The sequence below is a fragment of the Gossypium raimondii genome, chromosome 10 (assembly GCF_025698545.1).
Source record: "Gossypium raimondii isolate GPD5lz chromosome 10, ASM2569854v1, whole genome shotgun sequence".
NCBI classification, from domain to species: domain Eukaryota; kingdom Viridiplantae; phylum Streptophyta; class Magnoliopsida; order Malvales; family Malvaceae; genus Gossypium; species Gossypium raimondii.
The window spans coordinates 14456500-14480746 of record NC_068574.1 but is presented as its reverse complement, the minus strand read 5'-3'; the positions used below and the strand labels follow the sequence as shown (position 1 = coordinate 14480746).

The 24247-nt window shown below is 31.4% G+C and overlaps 1 protein-coding gene across 1 annotated transcript; it reads left to right on the top strand.

The window, feature by feature from the left end:
• The first annotated feature begins 7340 nt into the window (after nt 1-7340).
• Nucleotides 7341-10354, top strand: LOC105778034 (DNA-directed RNA polymerase II subunit 4). The gene is made up of 7 exons (XM_052621620.1): nt 7341-7487; nt 7569-7640; nt 7722-7830; nt 8886-8963; nt 9339-9372; nt 9465-9533; nt 10014-10354. The coding sequence occupies exons 2-7, from the start codon at nt 7592-7594 to the stop codon at nt 10089-10091; spliced, it is 417 nt and encodes a 138-aa protein (XP_052477580.1). The 5' UTR covers nt 7341-7487; nt 7569-7591; the 3' UTR covers nt 10092-10354.
• The last annotated feature ends 13893 nt before the right edge of the window (nt 10355-24247 follow it).

Below are 24247 nucleotides of genomic sequence, written 5' to 3'. Positions count from 1 at the left end.
ATTAATTAATATTTTAAAAATCATATCATTAATAAAATTTATAATTTTAATTAACAAATTTTTTAATTTTTTTACAAAGCATTTGATTACAAAGTTGTGCTTTCAAAAATAATTTTAGTATTTTGTTACAAAATTGGTTTTCCAATAGTAATTATAGTAATAGTTGAGAGATTATGGTTTCCAATTAAGAATTTTAGTATTTGGTTAAAAATTGATTTTCCAATAAGAATTTTATTAGTAGTTGAGAGATTATGGTTTCCTATTAAGAATTTTAGTATTTAGTTACAAAATTGATTTCCCAATAGGAATTTTATTAATATTTGAGACATTATATTTTATAATAAGAATTTTAGTATTTGAGTTTTTTATAAAAATAATATTAAAATTTAATTATTTACAAAAATGGGATGAGAGAAAAATTAAGGCATAATTTTTGAACATACCCTCAACGTTTACGAGTTTTAAGGTTTGAGCCATTAACTTTTTTTTTTAGATTGACAACCTCAACGTTACGATTTTTCCAGAAATCAACCTAATTTTAACGGGAAACGTGAGTTGACCGTCAGTCAAACGATAGGTTAGCGAAATAGCTTATATGGCATGCCACATAAGCACAATGTCATAGATGACATCATCTATAAAAAATTTCTTAACAATTTTTTTTTCATTTTGTTTGCATATTCTTTTTTTCTTATTTCTCTCTTCCCCTCCAACTAGTCTTACAGGAAAAAAAAACATAGTGACCCACCACCATTCTCATCAAAGCCCACACTTGCATTTTACTCTCTCAATTGCCCATTTCAATTATAATAAAAATCAAAGCAAGCCAATTTCTAAACAAACCATTTAATCCATAAAAAATACTTAGAATCAAAGAAAAACATAAGTTCATCCTCAAATGAAGATGTTAAAAAAGAAAATAAAAAAACCTAAAAATAAACATAAAAAACACATGTATTTTAAAACTATAAGAACACGAAATAGAAAAAAAATAGATCAATTTCTTTCCAAGCCCTAAAATTGAACCTTTCTCGTGAGTAGAAGTTGGGTTAAAGTTTGAAAGAGACACAACCAACAATCTCAAATGCACAAAAAAAAACCTTTAGTTGTTTTTATTTTATAATCTACAAAAGATAATGGTCTTTAATTATCTTGATTGTAGTGTTTGTTAGGTTCCGGCTTCAAAAAATTTTCGAGTAAGATTCTTTAAAGAGCAAGGCTGATGTTCTTGATCAGCTGTTTAACATTACAGCAATAATGTTCAAGCGTACGCTGCCAATGCAAGTACAGTAGACAGATATGAGTCTGTCGGATATCGATCCCACGAGTATGGTTGTCTTTTGTCTATCAATGTCAGTGCAATAAATAGATAGAAACGGGATAAATTGTGAGAGTAGTTGTCGAAGCAATAACTTGAAAAGAATAAGATAAAATATAATAATGATAAACTGAGATCCACAACGTGAATATTCAACAGAATACTAAGTGCTTACAAGGTATTAAAGGATAGGTGATTGTCGATGCATTAAATTGCAATGATTATCTTACCAAGCTTAACTTCTATATTTAATCTAAGACTTAAACATGCACATTAACCACACCTTTCAATGATGGAAATGGAACACTATTAAGAACAAGTAGGTTAAATTCCTCTAATCCTCAAGCAACTTCTGTTGTCATGCTTGTTAACTTGAACTGTTGCTGCACTTTCCAGTGTCAGTGACTGCAATAACACTTCCATGCTAAAAAATTCAAACCCAAAGATTAAACAGTAAAAGCAAGATTGAATAAAATAAAATTTAACACAAAAATCATGTGTACTACCGTACAAACATGAAATAGAAAGTAATCACCATCATTTAGAAAAGAAATATAAAAGAAACAAGTGGAGAATATTATTCCTAGACAATCTTGACTTGAATCTCTCCATTCCCTCTTGTGTCGCACTCAGGGCTCATTGTTAGGAGCTGGTCTGCGTCCCTTTCACGTCAGTTCACCCGTAAGAGACTTAAGCTGTCATAGTCGAAAAGCTTCAAAAGATAGGTTGAAAAAGATAATACCCCTCAAAAATCCTCTCTCCCATTCTTCCTTTTCACGTGAATATTAATATTTATCCAAATAACACAAGTGTCCTTTCATCAGAATCATGCTACCTGTATACGTAAAAGTTGGCTGTACCAGACTGGACAACTCACATATTTTTGTTCTTATCCGGACAATTGTCATGTGCAACGACAATTCTGGGTGCAATATGGAAATATTCATGCAGTGACATCAGTACCAAAACATGACAAAATTAAGGATAAATAGGCTAAGATCCATTGAGTTATAAAATGGAATTTATTGAACTGAAAATGCTAAAATATGTACTAAAGATAACTAAATGGGGACAAATTAACCAATAAGTAGGGAGAAAACATATGTTCTTTCTAGTACCATCAGTTCTTCAAAAGTACTTTCATACAAAATGTACTCTTTAATTGTTGCATCGAAGTTTCAAGTTATCGTATTTTCTCTTCGTTTCGTGCTATAACTTGATTTCCTTTTTTTTTTTCACTTAAGCTTACAAAATTAGCAATTTTTTTCAATTAATTGGATAATAAGTTTCATCTCTTTTCATAAAATAAGGACAATTGAGAAATATGCAAGGAAAACTAGTTTCCAATGCATTAATTCTGTAATGTGCAAAATTTTATTCAACAAAGTAATAAGCTATTTACTTTATACATATTATTATTCATTAACTCATAAAATCTCTTGATTTCAAATGCATGTGTTTATGATTTTTTTTAGCTTTTTATTTTGTTTTTTAGCATTTTCATTTGGGGTGAAAAACACAGATTAAATGTTTCGTTTAGAAATGGGTTTGCTTTCATTTTTACGGTACTTTAAATAGGTAATTGAGAGAGTAAAATGCAAGTGTAGGGTTTGATAAAAATGATTTTTTTTACTGTAACAATAGCTAGAGGGGAAGAGAGAAAAAAGAAGAAGAAAGAAGATGGAAACACAATGAAAAAGAATGAATTTTAAACAATTTTTTTATGTGGAAAATTGGACTGATTTATTTATATTTGATGAGTTAGTTTGGTAGCATAGAATGTAGAGATGTTTGATGAGTTAATTGAGAAAGCTAAAACAGTTGAGGAGACTTGGCTGAGTTGCCTCGTTCAGTGGTAACTGAATTGGGTAAAAGGACTTTTGATGGTGCATCTGGAAGACTATCTAAGAGAAGACATGATATTCAGGGTTCTGATGGGAGTGCACGATACGAGTTATGACCAAGTCAGTCTGGGCAACAATATAGTGCTGTAGTTAGTACTGGTGGTTCTTCGGGTGGTTCTGGATGGCCATTTTGTGCATGTTGTAGGCGTAGACATTCGAGTGAGTGTCGTAAGTTGACAGGCGGTTTTTTTAAGTGTGGTTCGAAAGAATATTTTTGAGGGATTTCCTAAATAGAGTTAAGGTTTTGTAGACTCAGAGTTCGACACCTATTTCTACGCCTGCTAGAGGCCATGGTCGCGGTAGAGGTATTGGGAAACTGGTTGGGTTGCGAATTGTTGCTCATACTGTTGTTATACCAGTTGATTCTGAAGGTCCAGCTCGGGTTTATGTAATTAAGGAATCGAATGATCAAGATTCGAATGTTGAGATTGAAGGTATTTTTACCTTGTATCACTTCTTTTATTCTCATTGATAGATTTAGGTTCTATGCCTTCGTAAATTTTAAGTGAATTAACTAATAAATAGGTAATCCCGATAGAAACTAGTGAGTTAGGAAAAAAATAGTTGCGAATTCTTTAGATGAGAGTGTCATAGTGAATAGAGGAAATTGTTAGCAAAGTTACTATAGAATAAGTTTGTAGTAGTGAATAGGACCATTAAGAAAAACAGTACAAAGTTAGGAAGTTAGAGTGCGTAGCGAAAGTGTGATGGTTAGTTTAAAACTAGAAATATCATATTTTGTGATTAAGCAATTGACGTGTTAGTAGGGGAATTTTGAGGACGAAATTCTTTTTAGAGGGGGAGAATTGTAACACCTCAAAATAGGGCCTAGAAGTTTTTGGGGTATTTTAGGGATTTTAGCCTTAGAGTGTTCAGAATTTTGTGACATGATTTATCCGTAATTTTTTTAAATATGGTTTTTAGAAAGTTAAATTAATTTTTGAATAAAAAAGAGTTTTAAAGACCTTCAATTTCGAAAATTGGACTGATTTGTAAAAGAGTCAAAATTGTGAGTTTTTAAGAGGCAATTAAACCAAAATTTAAAAATCACACTAATATCATCCCCTACCTATAAGTTTCACATTAGTCTTCTTCCACATGTTATTGTTGTTGTCGTCCCTTGCTTCTCTAAGTACTATACAATCAATTTTGATTCCTAAACTCTATTTATTGTGATTTTTGTTATCCTTCAAGCTATAAACCTCCATTGAAACCAAGAAAAAAAAAACAACAAAAACACCTCCATTGTCAAGCTTTTGGGTTTTTCAAGTTTTCGCTCAAACTTTTGGATTTCCGTCAACTAAGGTAATGATTCGATTCCTTATGAGTTTCTAATGTTATTTAGTCTTTAAAACTAAGTTTTTAGCTATTAAATCACTTGTTTTGAATAAAAGATGAAAATTAGCTCATTATTGGTGGATTTCGAGATTTTGAGTAAAAACATGATTTCAAAGTGTTTTTCAATTAATTTTGACATGATTAAGAGGTTTCTAAACTTACTTTGAAGTTTCGTTAAAGATTTCTTAAGTTTTAATAAAGTTTCGGAAAATATGCTTCATCTATTTGATGTTGATTAGAATAAAGTATTTTAACCTTACTGCATTACTTCTATTTGACTTTTATTAGAACATGGTTTTACAAACCTATAAATAGACGTAGTCGTCTCTCCTCTTGTATCATTTGAATTCGACATAGTGAATTTTCTTCTCCTCTACCCGTGGTTTTTTCCCAAAAGGGTTTCCATGTAAAATTTGTGTATTCTATTTTTCTATGTTTTCTTGCCATTATCAACATTCTATTTTTTACACTCACCAACCACACTAGAATATGCTCCCACTCTCATGGGATTTAAGTTGGTGATACGTTCTCATCCCTTAGGGAATTAGAGAACTATTACAATATATTTATGCATATAGTGCTGAATCTCCCACTTATCAAAATGGACCTTATGACATGCCAACTATACTCGTGACTCTATCCGACAACGTTATTAGGACATTTTACATTTATAATTGTCACAAAACATATTTCTATTAGAATAACAATCGAATCACATATAACAAGCATTTTCATATATAATTATCATATTGAATATTCACTTTTGCACACATTCATTTATTCGACCTCAATCATATCACATAGCAAAGATTTTACATACCTCTTGGTCACGTACAACTTTAACGTCCATTTTACTTCAATTCTATTATTGAATTATGCATGCATGTATATGTATATATATTGAAATCAAATTATAAAAGTATAAACTAGAATTGATCACTCAACGATGACTTTAGCTTTCCATTATCTCTAGATGTCCTGCTTCATTTATTGTTACATTTGATAACTTTAACTATAAAGACAATCTTAATTTCATACAAACGCATGAAAATATATCAATTACATAAGAATTTTATTTTATTCATTTTAATCCTTATAAATTCAAATTTCCAAAATACTCATATATTTTGGTATTTGTTATCGAATCGAAAATCAATTTCATATTTCTTCACTAGGAACATCTAGCTTCCAATCTATGTAATATTTTTTAATAACTTTCAATTCTTTTCAATTTAGTCCCTAACAACATAACCATTAAACTTTCACTTAATTTAACAACATTGTAAGTTAACCATTTCATTTCCAACATATCTATTATAAAATCAAGCTTATCCTACCACATTCTTCATGATTTCAAGCTTACCATCTTTACTCGGGCTTGAATTACCCACTATCTTTACTTAATAATCCATGAAAAATCAAAGGAAAAAGCTTACCAATTTAGCCTTGGAAGCTTACGGCAAAGGAGAGAAAAAGAAGCTAAATTCCTTCATTAGCCATGGACGATAGGAAAAGACGAGTAAAATGAAGATGGCATTGTTTTCTTTTAAGCCATTTTCTCTCTCCCACTAACATGATTTAACACCTTAACCTTAATTAATTAAAAAAATTATAAATCAATGGTCATCAATTCATTAGGAAAGTAAGTAGTGGAAATCTACGGCTATGGATGGTCTCCTCCACCATCTCAACTTTAATAATGGATTAATTAACTTCAAATCCTTGGTTAAACTCACACCAAGTTCTTTATATATAACAATCTTACAATTTAGTCCTTATAAATATAATTACCAATTGTTTTAATTTAATTTAATTTAATAAATCAACCTTACACTTTTATACTCGGTACATAATCATTCGATTCTAATTTACAGTTACCTCAATTTAATAAATTTGGCCCTAAAATCAAATTTTTGGATGCCATTAAAATTTGGATTGTTAAATAAGATGATGAGGTTTTGGACTCCAAACTTGGCATAAAGAGGCATGGATCTAGTTAAGTTTATTCGTAATGCTATCGTGGTGAAAGTTGGTGATGTTATAGAGGTACGTATGGTGCAAATATGTTGATGTCTGTCAAGAAAAACAAACAAAAAAAAAAGAACAAAAGAAAAAGAAGCGAGATAGGAAAAGAAAAGAAAAAAACAAAAAGAGGCCCCCTAGCATTAATCAAAAGTAAAAAATGTCATGTGTTAGTCATTCAATGGGCTAATGTGCCACGTCAGTAATCTGTTAGTGGTTTAACGAAGTTTTTAACGACAATGACTAATTTGGACAATTATCTTAATTAAAGTGACTAAATTAAAAAATATTTATTATAGTGACCAAAATAGAACAAACCCTAAAAAGTAATCATGATTGTAGTTTACATTTATTTATATAACAAAATCTTATAAGAACTATAAAAATCTATAACTATTACTCAAATTCCTATTAGAAACCTAATTTTGTATCTAAATACTTAAAATTTTATTGAAAACCAACTATGTAACCAAATACTTTGTAAAAATTTGTAAAAATTTGTAAAAATTATTAATTAAAAATTGTAAATTTTATAATACCAAGTTGAAATATATTTTATTAATGATTTTTAACCTATCTATTTATATAACAATATTTTATATGGTAACAAAATTTATAATATATACTAATATATTTATTTATATAACAATTTCCTATTGGTCTTGATGATAACTCATAACAAGTAAATTTTACAAAAGCTTTCACTAATTTTCTTGTTAGCCTACGGCGGAAGGTCCTTATATTCACGTTGTTCACTATTTATTTATTTAAATTTTGAACTTAACTCCTATTTGGACTTGTTTGATATATATATATATATATATAGAATAGATAGTCTTACGTAACCTAGAAACTCAAAACCAAATTTTAGGTTTTCTCCGACTTCACGCATCGAAATCAAGCAGGTAAGCAGCTGCGAAAATCCATACAAATATTTGTTTTTGATCTTCGCTTTTTATAGTTTTACAAAATTATATTTCTTTCAGACGAAAACCATCTTTGTCTAATAATGTCTGGCGAAGAGGAAGAAAACGCTGCTGAGCTCAAAATTGGAGAAGGTAAGCCTCCTTTTCCTTGTTCTTTAAAATTATTAAATCGCACATGCTAATTTCTTTTTTTTTTTTAATTGTTATGGATAGAGTTTTTGAAGGCGAAGTGTTTGATGAATTGTGAAGTGGCTTTAATTCTCGAGCATAAGTATGAGCAGCTTCAGCAAATGTCTGACGATCCCATGAATCAAGTTTCCCAGTGAGTTCCATAACCAACCTCAATTGTCAATTGGGTCTTTTTATTTTCCCCTGGTTTAAATATTTCTGTGTAATTGGCTTACTGGGGTTTCTGTTTAATTAAGCCGACGTGATTTTTTAAAGACATTTAGCGCCTTTTTAAACATAAGTTTCTTTCGTTTTTTGGTCTTTGGGATGGTACTTTGTTTCATGTAAATAGAGTTTTTCTATTTGTCTTATTGGTTGTTTGGTGCACATGATAGGATTAATTAGGATGTAGCTTCTTTTTCGATTGCTATATTTTTCAATCAGAAGGTTAGTTGGACATTATATACTGTATGGATGATTGCAGAAACCTATATCGGGGGAGAGTGAAGGATTTTTCCTTGGGTTTTGCTGAATAAAGAGATGAACTTTTGTTATGAACAGAGTTGTCAAGGGCGCAAGGCTCAAAAGAGGCCCTAGCCTAAGGGAATTAAAAGCAATATGTATATGTGCGACTTTTTGTATGCGTCTGTCTCTATATATTGATAAATAAAGCTTAAGATATGTGATCAACCCTAAAGTGCGGTCTATATATTTCTTTTATTGGTCAATATGCATGATTTCCTTGTGATTCAAGTCTCTTGTTGAATATTCAAATATAGATAATCATAGATTTTGATACTATACTTTCTTACTTGTAAAGGTATATCTAATGAAAAAGGTAAAAGAAATTAGGGATAACTTCAATTAAGCAGGCATTTTCATGCTTATCGCCTTATAGTAAAGTGTGCCTAGGTGAACTAGACATGTGCCTGATTAATTTGGCCTCACCCGAAAGGGTCTAAGGCACTGTTGTTGTCTAGTGCTAGAGCCTTAACAGCACTGATTATGCATGAGCCAAAATAAGATGGCAAAAAGGCAATATACTTAATTTGATCATATATTGTATCCTTAATTCTGCTCACAAATGGAACCTGACTGTAAGATAAGGACCTTCTAATAAGATGTGTATAGAAAATTGCATGCCTTTATTGTTGTATTTCTGTTCACACTTGATGCGATGAATGATTGTACTTTGTCTTTGTTTCACAGGGTATTCGAGAAGTCACTGCAGTATGTAAAACGCTTTAGCCGTTATAAAAATCCAGATGCTGTGAGACAAGTTCGAGAGTATCCTCTAAGTTTCCAAAAATTTTAAATAGACCTTATTTAAACATATCATATTTACTGCTCTTGATAAGCTTTTTTGGTGCCCCTTTCTCCTATAAATTGCTGTCCTTTTGGAACTGTCTGTTATTATGTTGTGGTTTGTTGGATCAGTTTATGGTGGAAGTTGAAAGAGGTTTAAGCTAACTTCAGCTGATGTTAGTTTAAGGAAGTTTCAACATGTTTTCAATACTCTTCTGTGACCTGATTAAAGCAGATTGCATTATTTTCTCTTCAACTAATACTTCCTCCTTATGACGATAATGCTTGCGCATATTCTATTGCTTTTCTTAGGATATTTGACTTGCCTCTCTATTGTGAACCTTAACTGATGATTAGAATTCTGAGTAGATATCAGTTAGCTGAATTCGAGGTGAGGATCTATACTTTCTAAAGCATTAAACTTAGAATTAGGATGTTAATGACCATGTAGAAAAATCTTCATATTGTGTTTTATTTATGCAGCTTTGTGTTCTTGGCAACCTGTGTCCTGAAACTGTGGAGGAAGCAATCGCTATGGTGCCTTCCATCAAGGTAAAAATGCTAATCGAACTCGTGTAGTTCTACAACTTTTATGCTCCTTTTTTTCTTTTCGTTGTCTGGATAGTAATTGATTTGTTCATCCTTCTTCACTTGCATTTGTGCCGTTTAAGTTTGAAAAAAAAACCCATTTGGCCTTTCTGTTTGTCTACCCCTATAAGTTATACCACAAAAAATGAGACCAATTGGATGCTGTTTAGATTATACTGCTGCATCCTTTTCACATGTATTGTCTAGCACGTAAGTAGGGGATTTTGATGTTTTAATGGCCTCTCTCTCTCTCCCTCTATATATATATATATAAAGAAAACAAGGACAATGGCTCATCAGAAGCTATCCCTTGCTTTTGAGGCCAAGCTTATTTCTAGAATTTATTGGGTTTCTTCTCACTGTTTTAAGCAAGAACTTAGAAGAATTAATATAAATTGTTAAACTTGTTTTAACCTGTAGCAACGAATTGTCTTTGATATGCAGACTAAAGGGCGGGCTCACGACGACGATGCCATCGAGAGAATGCTAAATGACCTTTCCCTTATCAAGAAATTTGAATAGTGGCCGCTAAATTACTGGCTATCTATGACACTGAAGACATGAATAGAATGTTGAATGCCCCGTCTCATATAAAATATACATTTTTATCTATTTCAGTTTGAGATTGACCTAAAAAGTTGTAGTGTGTCGAATGGTTTACGTTCTGTAAATTTCTCATTAAGGTGTTGCAAACCCGCATGTCTGAAAACGGCTTTTGCTGTTCATTCTCGTGATATTTTGTAAGTTTATACTCTTATAATTGATCTAATTTTTTTTTCTTCAAATGTAATAATTGCATTTAATATTATATTGTTGTAATATGTATATTAATTAGTGAGGTGAAAATATGAGTTGAAACATCGAATCATGATCAATTGATCTAATTTTTATTGAGGCTTAGTTTAACATTCTTGAAAGAGACTCAGATAAGTATGTAGTTCAATTTTCTTATCCGATAACAGTGTTCATTTTTTTCTTTTCAGAGTTCATATTTAACAGATATTCAATCTATTAATGTCAAATTTCAAGCCAGATCAAAAATTTAAAATCCATCTTGTACAAAAGGAAACAGTTTATATTTCATATATTATGTAAAAATAATTGTACGTATACATGCCTTCAATATGAAACAACCTCATTTCCTCTCTCAATTACCAATAATAATTGACCCAAGATATGTTTGTATGCATTTGAATCAATTATTTTATCAACTACAAAGTTTTTATTAATTTTAAGAGTTATATTTGAATGTGATTTTTTATTTAAAATATGGTTTATATATTCAAATTAAATTTTACTAACAAAGTGTATTAATTGATTAAAAGGTATTTGAAATTTTTATCTTATTTATCATGATATTAACAGATTTGAATATCATGTAAAATAATTGAAATGGACGTACATGTTGAAAATGTTGTTGGAACCAACTTTGATAACAAATATAAAAATAAACACAATAAAAAAACCAAAAAATGTTTACATAATTTGGTGTAAACCTACATTTAGGCCTAGCTCAGAGATGAATTTAGAACCCAAACACAATATAAACAACAATTTAAATCCAACTAATCATTCAACTGTTGCAGCCTCGTGAATCTACTCCCTCAAACAATTTGCTTTACTGAGAGAAGTAAACACTCATCCAGTTTATAAATAATTCATAGCATTTTTGCACTTAAAAGAAGTTCCTAAACATGAATTATATTGTACTCACTTGCACAATAATCACACTAAAAGAGTGAAGCTTTCTATATAGAGGCAGAACATGTGTAGCTTAACTTAGTTGATCACTTAAGCTTCCTTAAAATGGGGATAAGATTGAGGCCTTATCTTTAAATAGAACAATCCCCTCTTTGTAGCTTCCAATCATCTCTCCTTTTAGAAGTCTTTTTAAAGATTTATCTTGTATTTTGTTACTTTATTTATTTCATAAATGCACATAAAAAATGTAATACTCCTTATCCGAGAAACTCGAGTAATGAATGTTACATTTAGCATTGAACATTCTCTTCTATATCAAATACTTATGATTTGGGCCCTTATTAAGGTCACATTACTCTTTTTAGAACTTTATTAGATTAACAATAAAGTTTAATTCCATCCCAAACTCGTTTCAAGTCTCTTTTGGGCCAACTAAAAATTTTCAGTTCTAGGTCTGTATGTCTTGAGACGATGTCATGTTATTGTAGAACTTTAGCTTCAAAGTTGTCTTGTCTCGAGACAAAGGGGCTTATGTCTTGAGACTTGTCTCGAGACAAAGTCCAATATGTCTTGGTTTGTCTCAAGACATGACCCTGATACTGTAGCTTTTTAGCTTCAAAGTTCTTGTGTCTCGAGACACATTTTGTATGTCTCGAGACTTGGGAGAGGGGCCTTGAAAATTTTGTTTTCAAACATCTCCAAATCATACCAGAACTGTTCGCGATCATTCCAAACAATAACCAAAGCTCATAAACTATGTAATACCTCATATTTACCATTCAAAACACATTAAACTCAAATATTAGAACAACTAGACACTTTCTGTCTTACTTCATTAACTCACCTATGTACACTCCATACTCTATACCATGAAATTTATTTCATACCTCTTTTCTCCCATGCCTTGAAGATGTTATGAATTGTGTTGAGGTCGCTACTTCGAACGAGAACTTCAATTTGATCATTCACCTACGTGTTGAAAAATAACACGTTAAGCTACATTGTAGCTTAATAAGTACCCACGAATTCAAATCTTACCATTGCTTAGTTTATTCCACAATAATAATACTACTACTAATAAAAAAAAGTTATTCAATAATTATAAAGTTCGCTAATAGTTTGATTCACAACTTTTTCATTTCACGATATAACAAGAACTTTTTATCGAAACTTACTTGCCACAACTTCTAGCCCATGCTAGATACGTTTGAACCACATGAATACACAGAACATATCATGATACATGAAGCACAAAAGTGTTGGAAACATGGGCACCGAAGTGCAATATCACGAATATCATGATTAACACAGAGGCGCTTGGGTTTCTATGGTATGCCAACTATATCCATGAAATTCATCGTTAGTCTACATAGACACTCAAATATAATTGAATTTACAATAATTAATCATGAATACTTTATTCCACAATTTTCAAAACAATTGTAGTTTCATTTACAATAATCATAGAACTTTATTTGGTAAATTCTTAATTCACAGTACACCTTATATTTCGTGTTCTCTACATCATTTTCACTTATCAAATAATAACACGTAAAACTTTCACATACTTTTCAATTTAGTACTTTTTACCGTGAAATTCAATAGTCCCTATCACATAACACTTTAATCCATTAATTCACATGTCTAATTTATATGCTCTTTACTTTTCTTATTTCAATCATAAATTTCACAAAGTTCATGATTTAGTCCTTAGCATCATGGACATACAATATTTACTATAATCTCACTTCAATATTACTTTATGTCCATTTCTTTGCCATATTTCACTTCCATTAAGCTTTCTTTTAAAATATTCTATTTCACATATCAAATTATTTTACACTTTATTTTACTTATTTACCACAACTTTCACAAAGTTTACATTTTAATCCTTAGGTAACAAGGGAATTCAAGGGTAATTACATCTCTTCAACCTTTAATAATTTGTTTTTCTCTTTTCTTTACCACTTGAATCACTTCATCTATCTCTCTTCAATAACATGTCAAGAAATAAAACTTTTCATGAGAATTCTTTACTTTAACATCATTTCTATACTTTTCTAACGAGATTAAACTTGAAAGCATAATAAAACCTTGGTATTTGATCTGCCCCAAATCGATGTGGCAAATTAGGCTTTTTCGACACATTTAAGGAGCTTTTCTCGATCAAAATAGAGTTTTTAGCTTAGTTTTCCTTATTTTCGTGTTCTTATATTTTTTGGGTAATAAGTGAAAATCTCTCATTTTTTCTATTTTTTACCCAAATTGGCCGATAGTGCCATTGAGAGGTCTAACATGTGCTTGAGTGATGTAGGGTTGTGTCAGAGGTCGAAAACAAGCGAGAACGACATCTAGGGCAAAGGTATCGCGATATCCAACCCTTGGAGTCGTGATACCTCCTACAATATAGAAGACCAAGGAGACCTTTCAGTGGTATTGCGACATCCTCCTTGGGTATCGCAATATCCACCTCTCAAGGAAGGCCCCCAAGTTCAATATTGCCTGAGATATCGCGTTATCCTCTTCTGGGTATCGCGATATCACCTTCGTCAAAGGGATAAGCTTGGACAAAAAGGGCAACCTTTGTCTACCCGACCCACTAATCATACAAGGCCTGTGTAGGGGAAATTTTGGCATCAAAAAGTAATCAGAACACCCTTCAAAACAACCAAAAATTGTTGAGGAGGAGAGACACACATTTAGCTTAGTTTTCTATAGGTTTTCTTTAGTTTTTCTCTACAGTTTTCTAGGGTTTTTATTTTTCTCTTCTTCTACCTTAGATTAGAGTTTATTTTTCTGCATTTACTTCTTGTTCTTTATGTTGGTTAAGTTAGTTAACATTGTAGATAAGATTTATTTACATTTCTAGTCATTGTAACTTATTTTCAAGACTCTTTAAGCTTTAGTTTAATGTATTTCAGTTTATTTTACTTCAAATCTATTAAAGCTTATTCCTTTTATGTTTCTTACTTTAGATTTCTTTGGTAAATGCTTTTGGTTTCATGTTATTTAAGTTTTCTTGCATAAAAATCTCAACTTTTACATTTTTCTTAAGCTAATACTTTCATGGCTTCTTTGTTTTCTATTGTTATGTTTATTTTCTTGACTTTGAGCATGTGTAGCTAAATCCTTAAGGAGGTTGGTTGATGGAGATGTGGATAAACTAAAATCTTTAGACAAAGGACTAAATCATAACAAATTGGACTAATGTGAATAAAACTAAGAACTTAGATAATGACACCCCTAAGGGAATATTAAGATAAAGTGAGATCGAAAGGTAATCTTGTTGCGCACCCGTTTGTTGGTCTTGGATTAACCAGCAATATTGAAAGACAAACTAGACCTAATCTGTCTAAGTAGGTAAAATTGAGATCAGAAGATAAATGGAGTCACTTGGTAATTTACTCAATTTATATCCCTAGTCCGAGATTTGGTGAACCACATCGAAGTTAACCAACCCCCACTAGTCATTTGTTAGATAATCCCTTTAGTTTACATTTCTTACAATTTAGTTCCTAGAGTAGAATATTTAATTTTCTTGCAAACTTATCTTTTATGAATCGTTGTAATATAAAGTCGTATTAGTAGCCACTTAGCTTCTATTGTGTATGCTAGTTATTGTTAAATCGCCTATTCCTTTGGGTTCGATCCTTGGAATACTTCAGTGTTTCATTGTAACATTATAAATACTATAACTGACCTGTACGCTTGTAGTAAAATCAGACTTTAAAAATTGTTCCATAAATTAGTTGTTTTAATGAGCACGTGCGCAACCAATCAATATTCATACCTTGTTCTCTTGATTTCAAACCTTAACTTGATTTTTTTATCTCTTCAAACATGAACACTAAAATTCTTCACTTGAAAATCACCTTGCTATGATGTTGTATTCTTTATTTCACTAAGGATTGCTATAGAAATTTGATGATTTCTAGCTTGGATTTGATGGTTATGGTGAAAAGGACTTAAATGAGTAAAAATGAAAGTTCCCCTCATATATGGATGAAAGTGGCATAAGCATGGAACGTAAATGATGTAATACACTTTTCTCATCAAATATCTAATTATTTAATTAATAAAATAATATTCAAATAATCTAACTAATTATTTCTCAACACCTTTCATCCTTAATTATTACACTTCAATAATTGATAATTGTCCAAATTAAGAAATGTCCATTTTTCCTTCAAAATTCTCTATCATTCCATCATTGAATTACTATTCGCTTTTGATAAAATTATGATTTAGTCTTTAATCTTTCTCTTCTTATTCAATTTAGTCCCTACTTACCAATTTTGTGTCATAAGAATTTTCTGGTTATTTTCACTTTTGATCCTTTAACTTTTCCACATTCACATCTTAACCCTCAAATTTTGAATAATTATGCTTGAACCTTAGAAATTTTCACTTTTTATGATTTAGTCTTTGCCTTAAATTAATATATCATGAAATACTTCTTAATTCAACTTCCTTTGGCATCCATCAACCTTCTCTTTTATAATTTATATTCCTTATTTTACTTTACCAAGGAATCCATTATACACGATTCTCACTTAATACTACTTTTATAACATAACAATTTTAGGGATGTCACAAAAAAAAAAACTACTAACCTACAAAATCCAAATACAACTTTTTGTTGTTGTTGTTTGGTCTTGTTACAATAAGATAATATAATAAGCGATGCAACAACTATTTGCACAAATATTCTCCCACTTAGACATTTTTTTTACAAACTTTGTAGCAAAACAAATGCTTCCACAACAAGCAAGATAATAAGAAACTGTTGGATCTGGTGCCCTAAGTGTAGTATTTCCATCTATGGACACTTGTAATTTTTTTGAATAGATTGGTTAATAAAATTATTGATGAATTTCATTAATACCATTTGTATAATGTCCTTGCATAGTTTTTGTATGTAAAGCAAAATAGAAGAAAATATTAGCTCACTACTTGTCTAATGTTTAACTAATACTAAGCAGTATTATGTGGTCAAATCGTAATACGAAAATACAACTTATATTATTAGACGAATCTAAATATGTCCTTAGTCTAATTGAAAATGAGAAAATTGATTGAAAGATTAATATGTTGTCTATCAAGTCCAATTAGGGAGATGCCTTGTCTTGGGCATCAAAGCAGATGACTCCCAGAAGATAGAGACATAGATGTGACTGACTGGACTGGTAGTACATTGGACTGGACCCAAGAAGAACAGATCTTAAATCCGTTTATGGATTTATTCACTTTTGACATTCATAGTGTAACACCCCTAACTCGTATCCGTCGCCAGAACAAGGTTACAGAGCATTACTGAACAAACAAAATAGTAAACCATTGAATTCATACATCAATGCAATACATATTCTAATTTCAATAAAATACATTAATAACGTCCCTTAATCGAGCCCTCGAAGCCCTAAAAATAGAATAGAAATAGTTTGGGACTAAATCAGAAACATTTAGAAAGTTTAGGAAAAAGTTAGAAAAATTTATATTGCAGGGGTCACACAGTTGCGTGGCTCACACGGCTGAGACACATGCCCGTGTGGACAAGAAATAGGTCAAAATCAAGCCTTTTCTTTCACCCAATTTCAACAAGTACCCATAGCCAAATGAACCTGTGATCAAGGCACCAAAACATGCCAAAATATGCATAATAAGTCCATTTCAATATACTATAAGTCCATTCAACCAATATGCCATTTAGGCACCTCAATCACAACCAAGCATTCATACTTAGATTTATCCATTCAACCAATATGTCATTTAGGCACCTCAATCACAACCAAGCATTCATACTTACATTTGCATCAAAATGATCATGTTTCATCCAAACAAGCTTAACTAAATTCCATATCTAACACATAACCTAATTGACCACATTTCAACCATGCCAAAACATACCACTTTGGCCATTTAACCCATGCATCAATTTGGAAATAAAAACATTAATCATCAAGACATCAAATGCCAAAAGCACACCAACCATATTACCATATTTACAAACCAAACATAACAACTAGTTCATCAAACACAAGTCCACCTATACATGCCATTATAACTTTGATCAAGATATCAAATCTACCGATATAATCGCTAGATAGTGTGATAGATCTCTGACGAGCTTCCAACCTGATTGAGCTTCTAGTAATCTGTAAAGTAAAGGAAAATAACTATGTAAGCAATGAATTCTTAGTAAGCTCGTATGAATATTAAACATAACATTTCATAATATATATGAACTTTATACGAAAAATGTAAAGCTTTACCAATGCCACAAGATTTAACAAACTATAAAACTATCAACTCACATATACTTTCTATTCATAACATAATAAGATCTTATAAGTTGTACTACATAATCATCAATCTTTTCTTAAAATGATGAATCATTCCACTTACTTACTTTCCATTCCATTTACTTAGCATAAGCTTAATTACATTATCAATTCATGAATTATTGTGATTATTCATGACATAGGTAAATTCACCTTTAGCATAAATAAATTTCTCACATATAGGTAAGTCCTTTAATTCATCAATCCTTTTTATCTTATCACATTACATTTCGATTGTGAACTTACCATTCCATTACCTTTTCTCACCCGTTTCATTTGCATAACACAAGACACAAACATAAACATCAACCATAACCACAAGCTTGATACAAGCCAAATCATCATCATCATCAGCATCATCATCAATACACAAGTTAGTACATTTATATATAACTCTTTTGGGATCAAGTACATGATAAATCATTTCATAAGAAATTACATCTTTTGATTTATACTACATTTAATGAACATAAGCATATTTCCATTCGAACACTTACCATTTCAATGTATAACATTAAGATTAAGCATGATATAATCCAATCTTAAGCTTGGCACAAGCCTAAGTATCATCCACAACACATGTTAGTGCATCAACTCGAAAATCACTTTTTATTCTTTTTCTTTACTCTTTTCATTTGCATAGTACAAAGTATAAACACAAAAAATAATCATATGTGTTCCTGTCATTCACAATCTCAACCGGTGAATTGAAACATTCAATTCAAGCTTAAATATATGACAATTCCATCAAAATCACTAAACAAGTTACCTTACCGAGATTGACAATCAGATGAATTCATCTATGTTCAGATCAATATTTAATAAATAAAAAATCTTTCAAATTCATTAAATAGATTACCTTACCGAGATTTTGCATTCGAAGAACGACTTACGGATAAGAGTACATCATCAGATCAACCGAACACACCAGACAGAAGCTCATAAGAGCTAATCTAATCGAAACACGCCAAACAGAAGCTCATAAGAGCTAATCCAACCAAAATACGCCAAATAGAACCTCATAAGAGCTGTTCCACTAGAAACATGCCAACAGAAGCTTATAAGAGCTGGTCCACTCAAAAAATGCCAACAGAAGCTCATAAGAGCTGATCCACCTGAATCATGCCGAATAGAAAGTATAGTGCGAGAGTTCGCAACAAATGCTGAACCTCAATTTACTTGGGTAACATACAGATATCTCCCTTCAATGCCATCTCCACTCTAAACCCCTGTAACACACCAAAACACAAATGTACTCTATTTTGCGTTCAATTCAAAACGAACATCAAATTCAATATTATAACTCAGATAATGATCCATTTCCAACAATAGAATATATATTATATCATGTACTATCAATCGGCTATGTATATAAATGCTAAATTTTAACCGTACGAACTTACCTGGCCAAATTGTAGAAATGTCAAAGTATAGGGCTATTTGGTAATTTTCCATTCTCCTCGATTTTCCACTCGATCTTGATCTAAATCAATAATTTCATTCAATTCATTAATTTAGATAGTAAAACAATTTATTTTATGCAATTTAGTCATTTTTATATTTTTACAAAATTACCCCTAACATTTTACTTTTATTCAATTTAGTCCACGAGCCTAAAACATGAAAATTAACCATTTTAATGCCAATTTATATCAGTCAAATATTCATGGCACACAAAACAGCCCACATTTTAATAATTTCACATCAAATCCTTGTATTTTTCTATTTCAATAATTTAGGCCATAATTAGAAAATTCATAAAAAATCACTTAATAAAATACTTTTAAATAACAAATAATAATTAAAATTCATCATTTAATCAAAAAAATCATATAGATTCATCAATGGCAACATTCAATATCTTTAACAGTTTCAAAATCGAGGGTACGGGCTAACTGGACCTAGTTGCAACGATTTCAAAAACATAAAAATTATTAGAAACGGGGCTAAATTGGACTTACATGCACCCTACGAAGCTTTTTTGAAGCTTGAGTATTCTTTCATGGAGTTTCGATGATGAACCAAGTAAAATGGGGAAGAAAACATTAGGTTTTCTTTATTTTATTAACATTTTTCTTTATTTTAATAATAAACTAACATATATAACCTTTAAATTAAAAGAAATTAAAGCATCCACTGTCCCACTATTTTAAGGATGGCTTAATTATCCATTAAGGACATCCAATTATAATTCTTTAATCAATTAACACCTTTAAACTAATAGCGATTGACTTTTTCAACTTTTACGATTTAATCCTTTTGCTTAATTAACTATCGAAACATTAAAATTTCTTAACGAAACTTTAATACAAACTTAATAATACTCCGTAAATATTTATAAAAATGTTTATGACTCGATTTATAAAAGCGAGGTCTCAATACCTTATTTTTTAAAACTACTTACTTTTAGGGTTTTACCACTTGAACTTAATTAATTGAGCATAAATTACCATATCAAAACCCTTTTAAAAACCATAATTAGCTCATAAATATTAAATAATAATATTTATGAACTAACTCACCAGATTTGTGGTCCCAAAACCACTATTTCTGATACCACTAAAAAACGGGCTGTTACACATAGTGTGGTGACCTGCTGTCAAATGTTGTAGTTAATTCGAGTCAGTTTCTCACTTAAGGAGCTTGTTTTCTAAGAAATTTAGGATTTTATATTATGTTTTTTTTGCAATTAATCCTTAGGATTAAATATTAATAAAGTAAGTTTTTTAACACATTTTGTAAGTGTTGTGACCCAATAGCCAAACACGAGCCTTAGGTTGTGCTAATAAGTTAAATTGAGTATGTAGGATGAAGATATAAAGGCCCAATTGACGCGGAAGTAAGGGACGAGTGATGTACAAGCTTCTCGGGATGTCAAAGCATATAACGAATGACACAAAGTAGAAATTGAGTGTTGTGTTGTGCCACGCAAGGGGTGTGGCGCGACACTAATCGACATGCTAGCCAAGAATATCAAGGCTATTTTCGTTAGTGCAATCAACTTTATACAAAGACCTAAGATGTGTCGAAGACCTAATTTGGGCTGCCAACACATCTATAAATAAGACAATAGGGGTTTGATGTAACTAAGCTAGACGCCTTCGAAAACCCTAGTAGTTTAGGAGTATGATCAGATTAATTTTTCTTTCAACTTTTCTAAACTCTTGTTTTCCTTTTGAAATCAATTTTGATTCAATAGTTTATCTATTTAATTTAAGTACTTTTTTTTGCATTCAATTTAATTCTTTACTCTAATAAAGTGGTTTACATGTATTAGTGTGACTGGTGATGGTGGTCTGTTGGCTGAATTTCAGGTGGAGCCAACCTTATCGCAGCAGATTAAGGAGAGGCAGTTGGTTGATGATAGTTTAGGGAAGAAGATCTGATAGGTTGAGAAAGGTAGTGGTGTATATTGCGAGTTGAATCCCGATGGTATTTTAAGTTTTCGAGGGAGACTTTGTGTGATTGTTAATTCAGAGCTTAGGCATGCGATTCTTACTAAGGCGCATAGTAGTCTATACGCTATGTATCCTAGTATTAATAAGATGTATCGAGATTTTGGGGAGTTGTATTGGTGGCCCAGATTGCAGCGTGATGTGACAGACTTTGTGGCCAGATCTTTCATTTGTCAGAGGGTTAAATTGGAGCACCAACATATTTCTGGTTTGCTTCAGCTGATTAAGATACCAGAGTGGAAATAGGAGAGTGTCACGATGGACTTTATCTCGGGTTTGCCTCTAACCCCAACAAAGAAAGACTCTGTATGAGTGATTTTTGATTGGTTTTTGTAGAGTGTACATTTCCTTGCTGAGTGTATGAGCTATTCGTTCCATAAGTTAGTCGAGTTGTACATAGCTGAGATTGTTCAACTTCAAGGTGTGTCGATTTCCATCATTTCTGATAGAGATTCGTGCTTTACTTTAAAGTTTTGGAGAGTTTGCATTAAGCTTTAGCGTTGAAGCTTAGTGTCAGTATGACTTATCATCCTCAGGCTGATGGTTACTCAAAGAGGGTAAATCAGATACTCAGGGACATGTTACATAGTTCTGTCATCGAGTTTAGTGGTAGTTAGGAATGGTATTTGCCTTTAGCCGAGTTTTCCTACAACAATATCTATCAGACGAGTATTCAGATGACACCTTTGAGGAGTTATATGGTAGATAGTGTCGAACTCTGTTATGTTAGTCCAAGTTGGATGAGAGAAAGGTTGTTGGACCGGATCTAATTTGGAAGACTGAAGAGAAGATGAAACTGATCTATGAGTCATTGAAGGCTACTTCTGATAGGCAGAAATCTTGTGCAAATATGAAATGTCGTCATATCAAGTTTTAGGTTGGAGATAGAGTGTTTCTGAAGGTTTCGCCTTAGAAGAAGGTTTTGAGGTTCGGTCGTAAGGGTAAGTTGAGTCTGAGGTTTACTAGTCCTTACAACGTTATCGAGAGGATTGGATTGATAGCATATCGACTCAGGTTGTTGACTAAACTTGAGCGTATACATGACATGTTTCATGTGTCCATGTTGCGAAAATATCAATCTAATCCGTCACATGTAATTCTGATTGAGAAGATCAAGGTTTGACCTTATTTGACATATGACAAAGAACCGAGTGAGATTCTGGCACGTAAGATGAAGGTATTGTGAAATAAGAGTGTACCTTTGGTTAAGGTTTTGTGGCTTAATCACAAAACTGAAGAGGTTACTTGGGAAGTCGAGAATGCAATGAGGTGTCAATATCCCTATCTATTTGGTTCAGGTAATTTTAAGAACAAAATTATTTTTAGTGGGGGAGAGTTGTCATATCCCAAAAATTGAGTTAGAAGAATTGGGTTTGTAAATCGGGGTTAGTGATCCAAAAACCGTAATTAGGTTATATAATTAAATAATTAGGAATAAATTAAATAAAATATTAAAATAATTAGAATTAAAAATTTTAGGATAAGAAATTAAAATTAAGTGTCCGAAAATTAATTTGATTAAAACAAATTTTAAAAACGAGATCGATTTTGAAAATAATTTAGAAATGACTTTAATTGAAAAAAATGACCAAACTGGAAAAGGGAGGACACTGTAGGTGGTCAAAGGGGCAAATTCCCATTTTTTAAAAATTTGGTTGGTTATTTAAACCACCCACCGTCTCCTTCCCTCCCACTTAACCCATCATTCAAAAATTTGTCAAACACCAAATTAATGCTTTTTTCCTGAAATTAGATCATCCTTTTTTATTTTCAAGCTCTCCAAACATAAAATCCTCATTCAATTTTAAAGACTATTCACGTTTTCATCCTTAAATCCTAAAAGATTTTCACACATTTGAGCTTGAATTAGCTCTATAACTCACCGATCTTGTTAAATCAAGGTGATATTTTGACTTCTCATGATCGAACTAAATGTGTTATCATTTCAATTCAATTTTTAATCGATTAAATCAATATTTCAATAAATCACTTGATTTTAAGTTGATTTTTGGCTTGAAAATGGTGGATCTCGTATTTCTAAGCTAAGCTTCTATTGTAAAATGATTTCTAACTCATTTTGGTCTAATTAAAAGGTTTTTAATCCTGATTTAATAAATTCTTAAGTATTTTTGAAGAATTTGAATGTTTTCCTCCCTTTAAATTTCATTTAGCTTGATCTTTTAGAAAAATAAGATCCATGTAATTAGACAAAACTGAAGGTCGAGATCTATAATTAGATGATATTTTGGATGATTAAGATCAAAATTAGGGCTCAGTAATGAGATTTGAGTGGTGAGATCACTATTTTGGCAAAATTAGTTAAGTTTTTGGTATCGAGGTTGAAAGGCTTTTATCCATGATTTTAGAATGATTTAATTGTGTTAACTGTTGTTTGTAATGCCTTTGTACTGTGTTTGATGTGTATGTGAAGTACCAACTCATTTGGGAGTCTCCATAAGCAAGAACAAAGGCAAGCAAAAGCTTACTTGAGTTTTGCCTTTAAAGCAAGTTGCTAAGGTGAGTAGTTTTGTGTGCTATAATTAATGCACAAAACAATGAGTTAAAGGGGGATTAGGTGATTAGATCATCTAATCTAAGTATTAGAAGTAAGTGTTCTTACTTTAGCTTTGATTATTTCATAAACAAGATTACATATGTTGTAATGTGCTTAAGTGTGTGATGTGGTTATATGTGATGAATATATGCTTGAATATGATCTATGGAAAATTGGTATTATGCACACACATCTGATATAAAAGTGTATTTGGCTCAATGAGCAAAGTGTTATCACTTATAGTGTATTATGTGAACATGAGATAAGAGTTTGATTATGATAAACATGATAAGTGTGAGTGAGCATAAACCAAAAATTGTGTGTGCGAGACATGAATATATTGGCCTTGTGAGCCTTTGAAAACATTAAATATAGTTTGCATACCATAGGATTTGAGTACTCATTTATATGCTTTGATATTGAGACATGTTTGGAGGGATAAGGGAATGTAAAGCATTGCTCCATTCAATAGGATATGTTGGTGTGTTGGAGAGTGTTAGCTTCAAGCTACACTTACTTGGGACATGTAGACTCTTTTGATTCATGGTGTGATGGAGATTCGAGTATCTAATGAGAGCCTTTAATATGTATTTTCTTCTTCATAAGTTGCCAATGTATCAATATGAT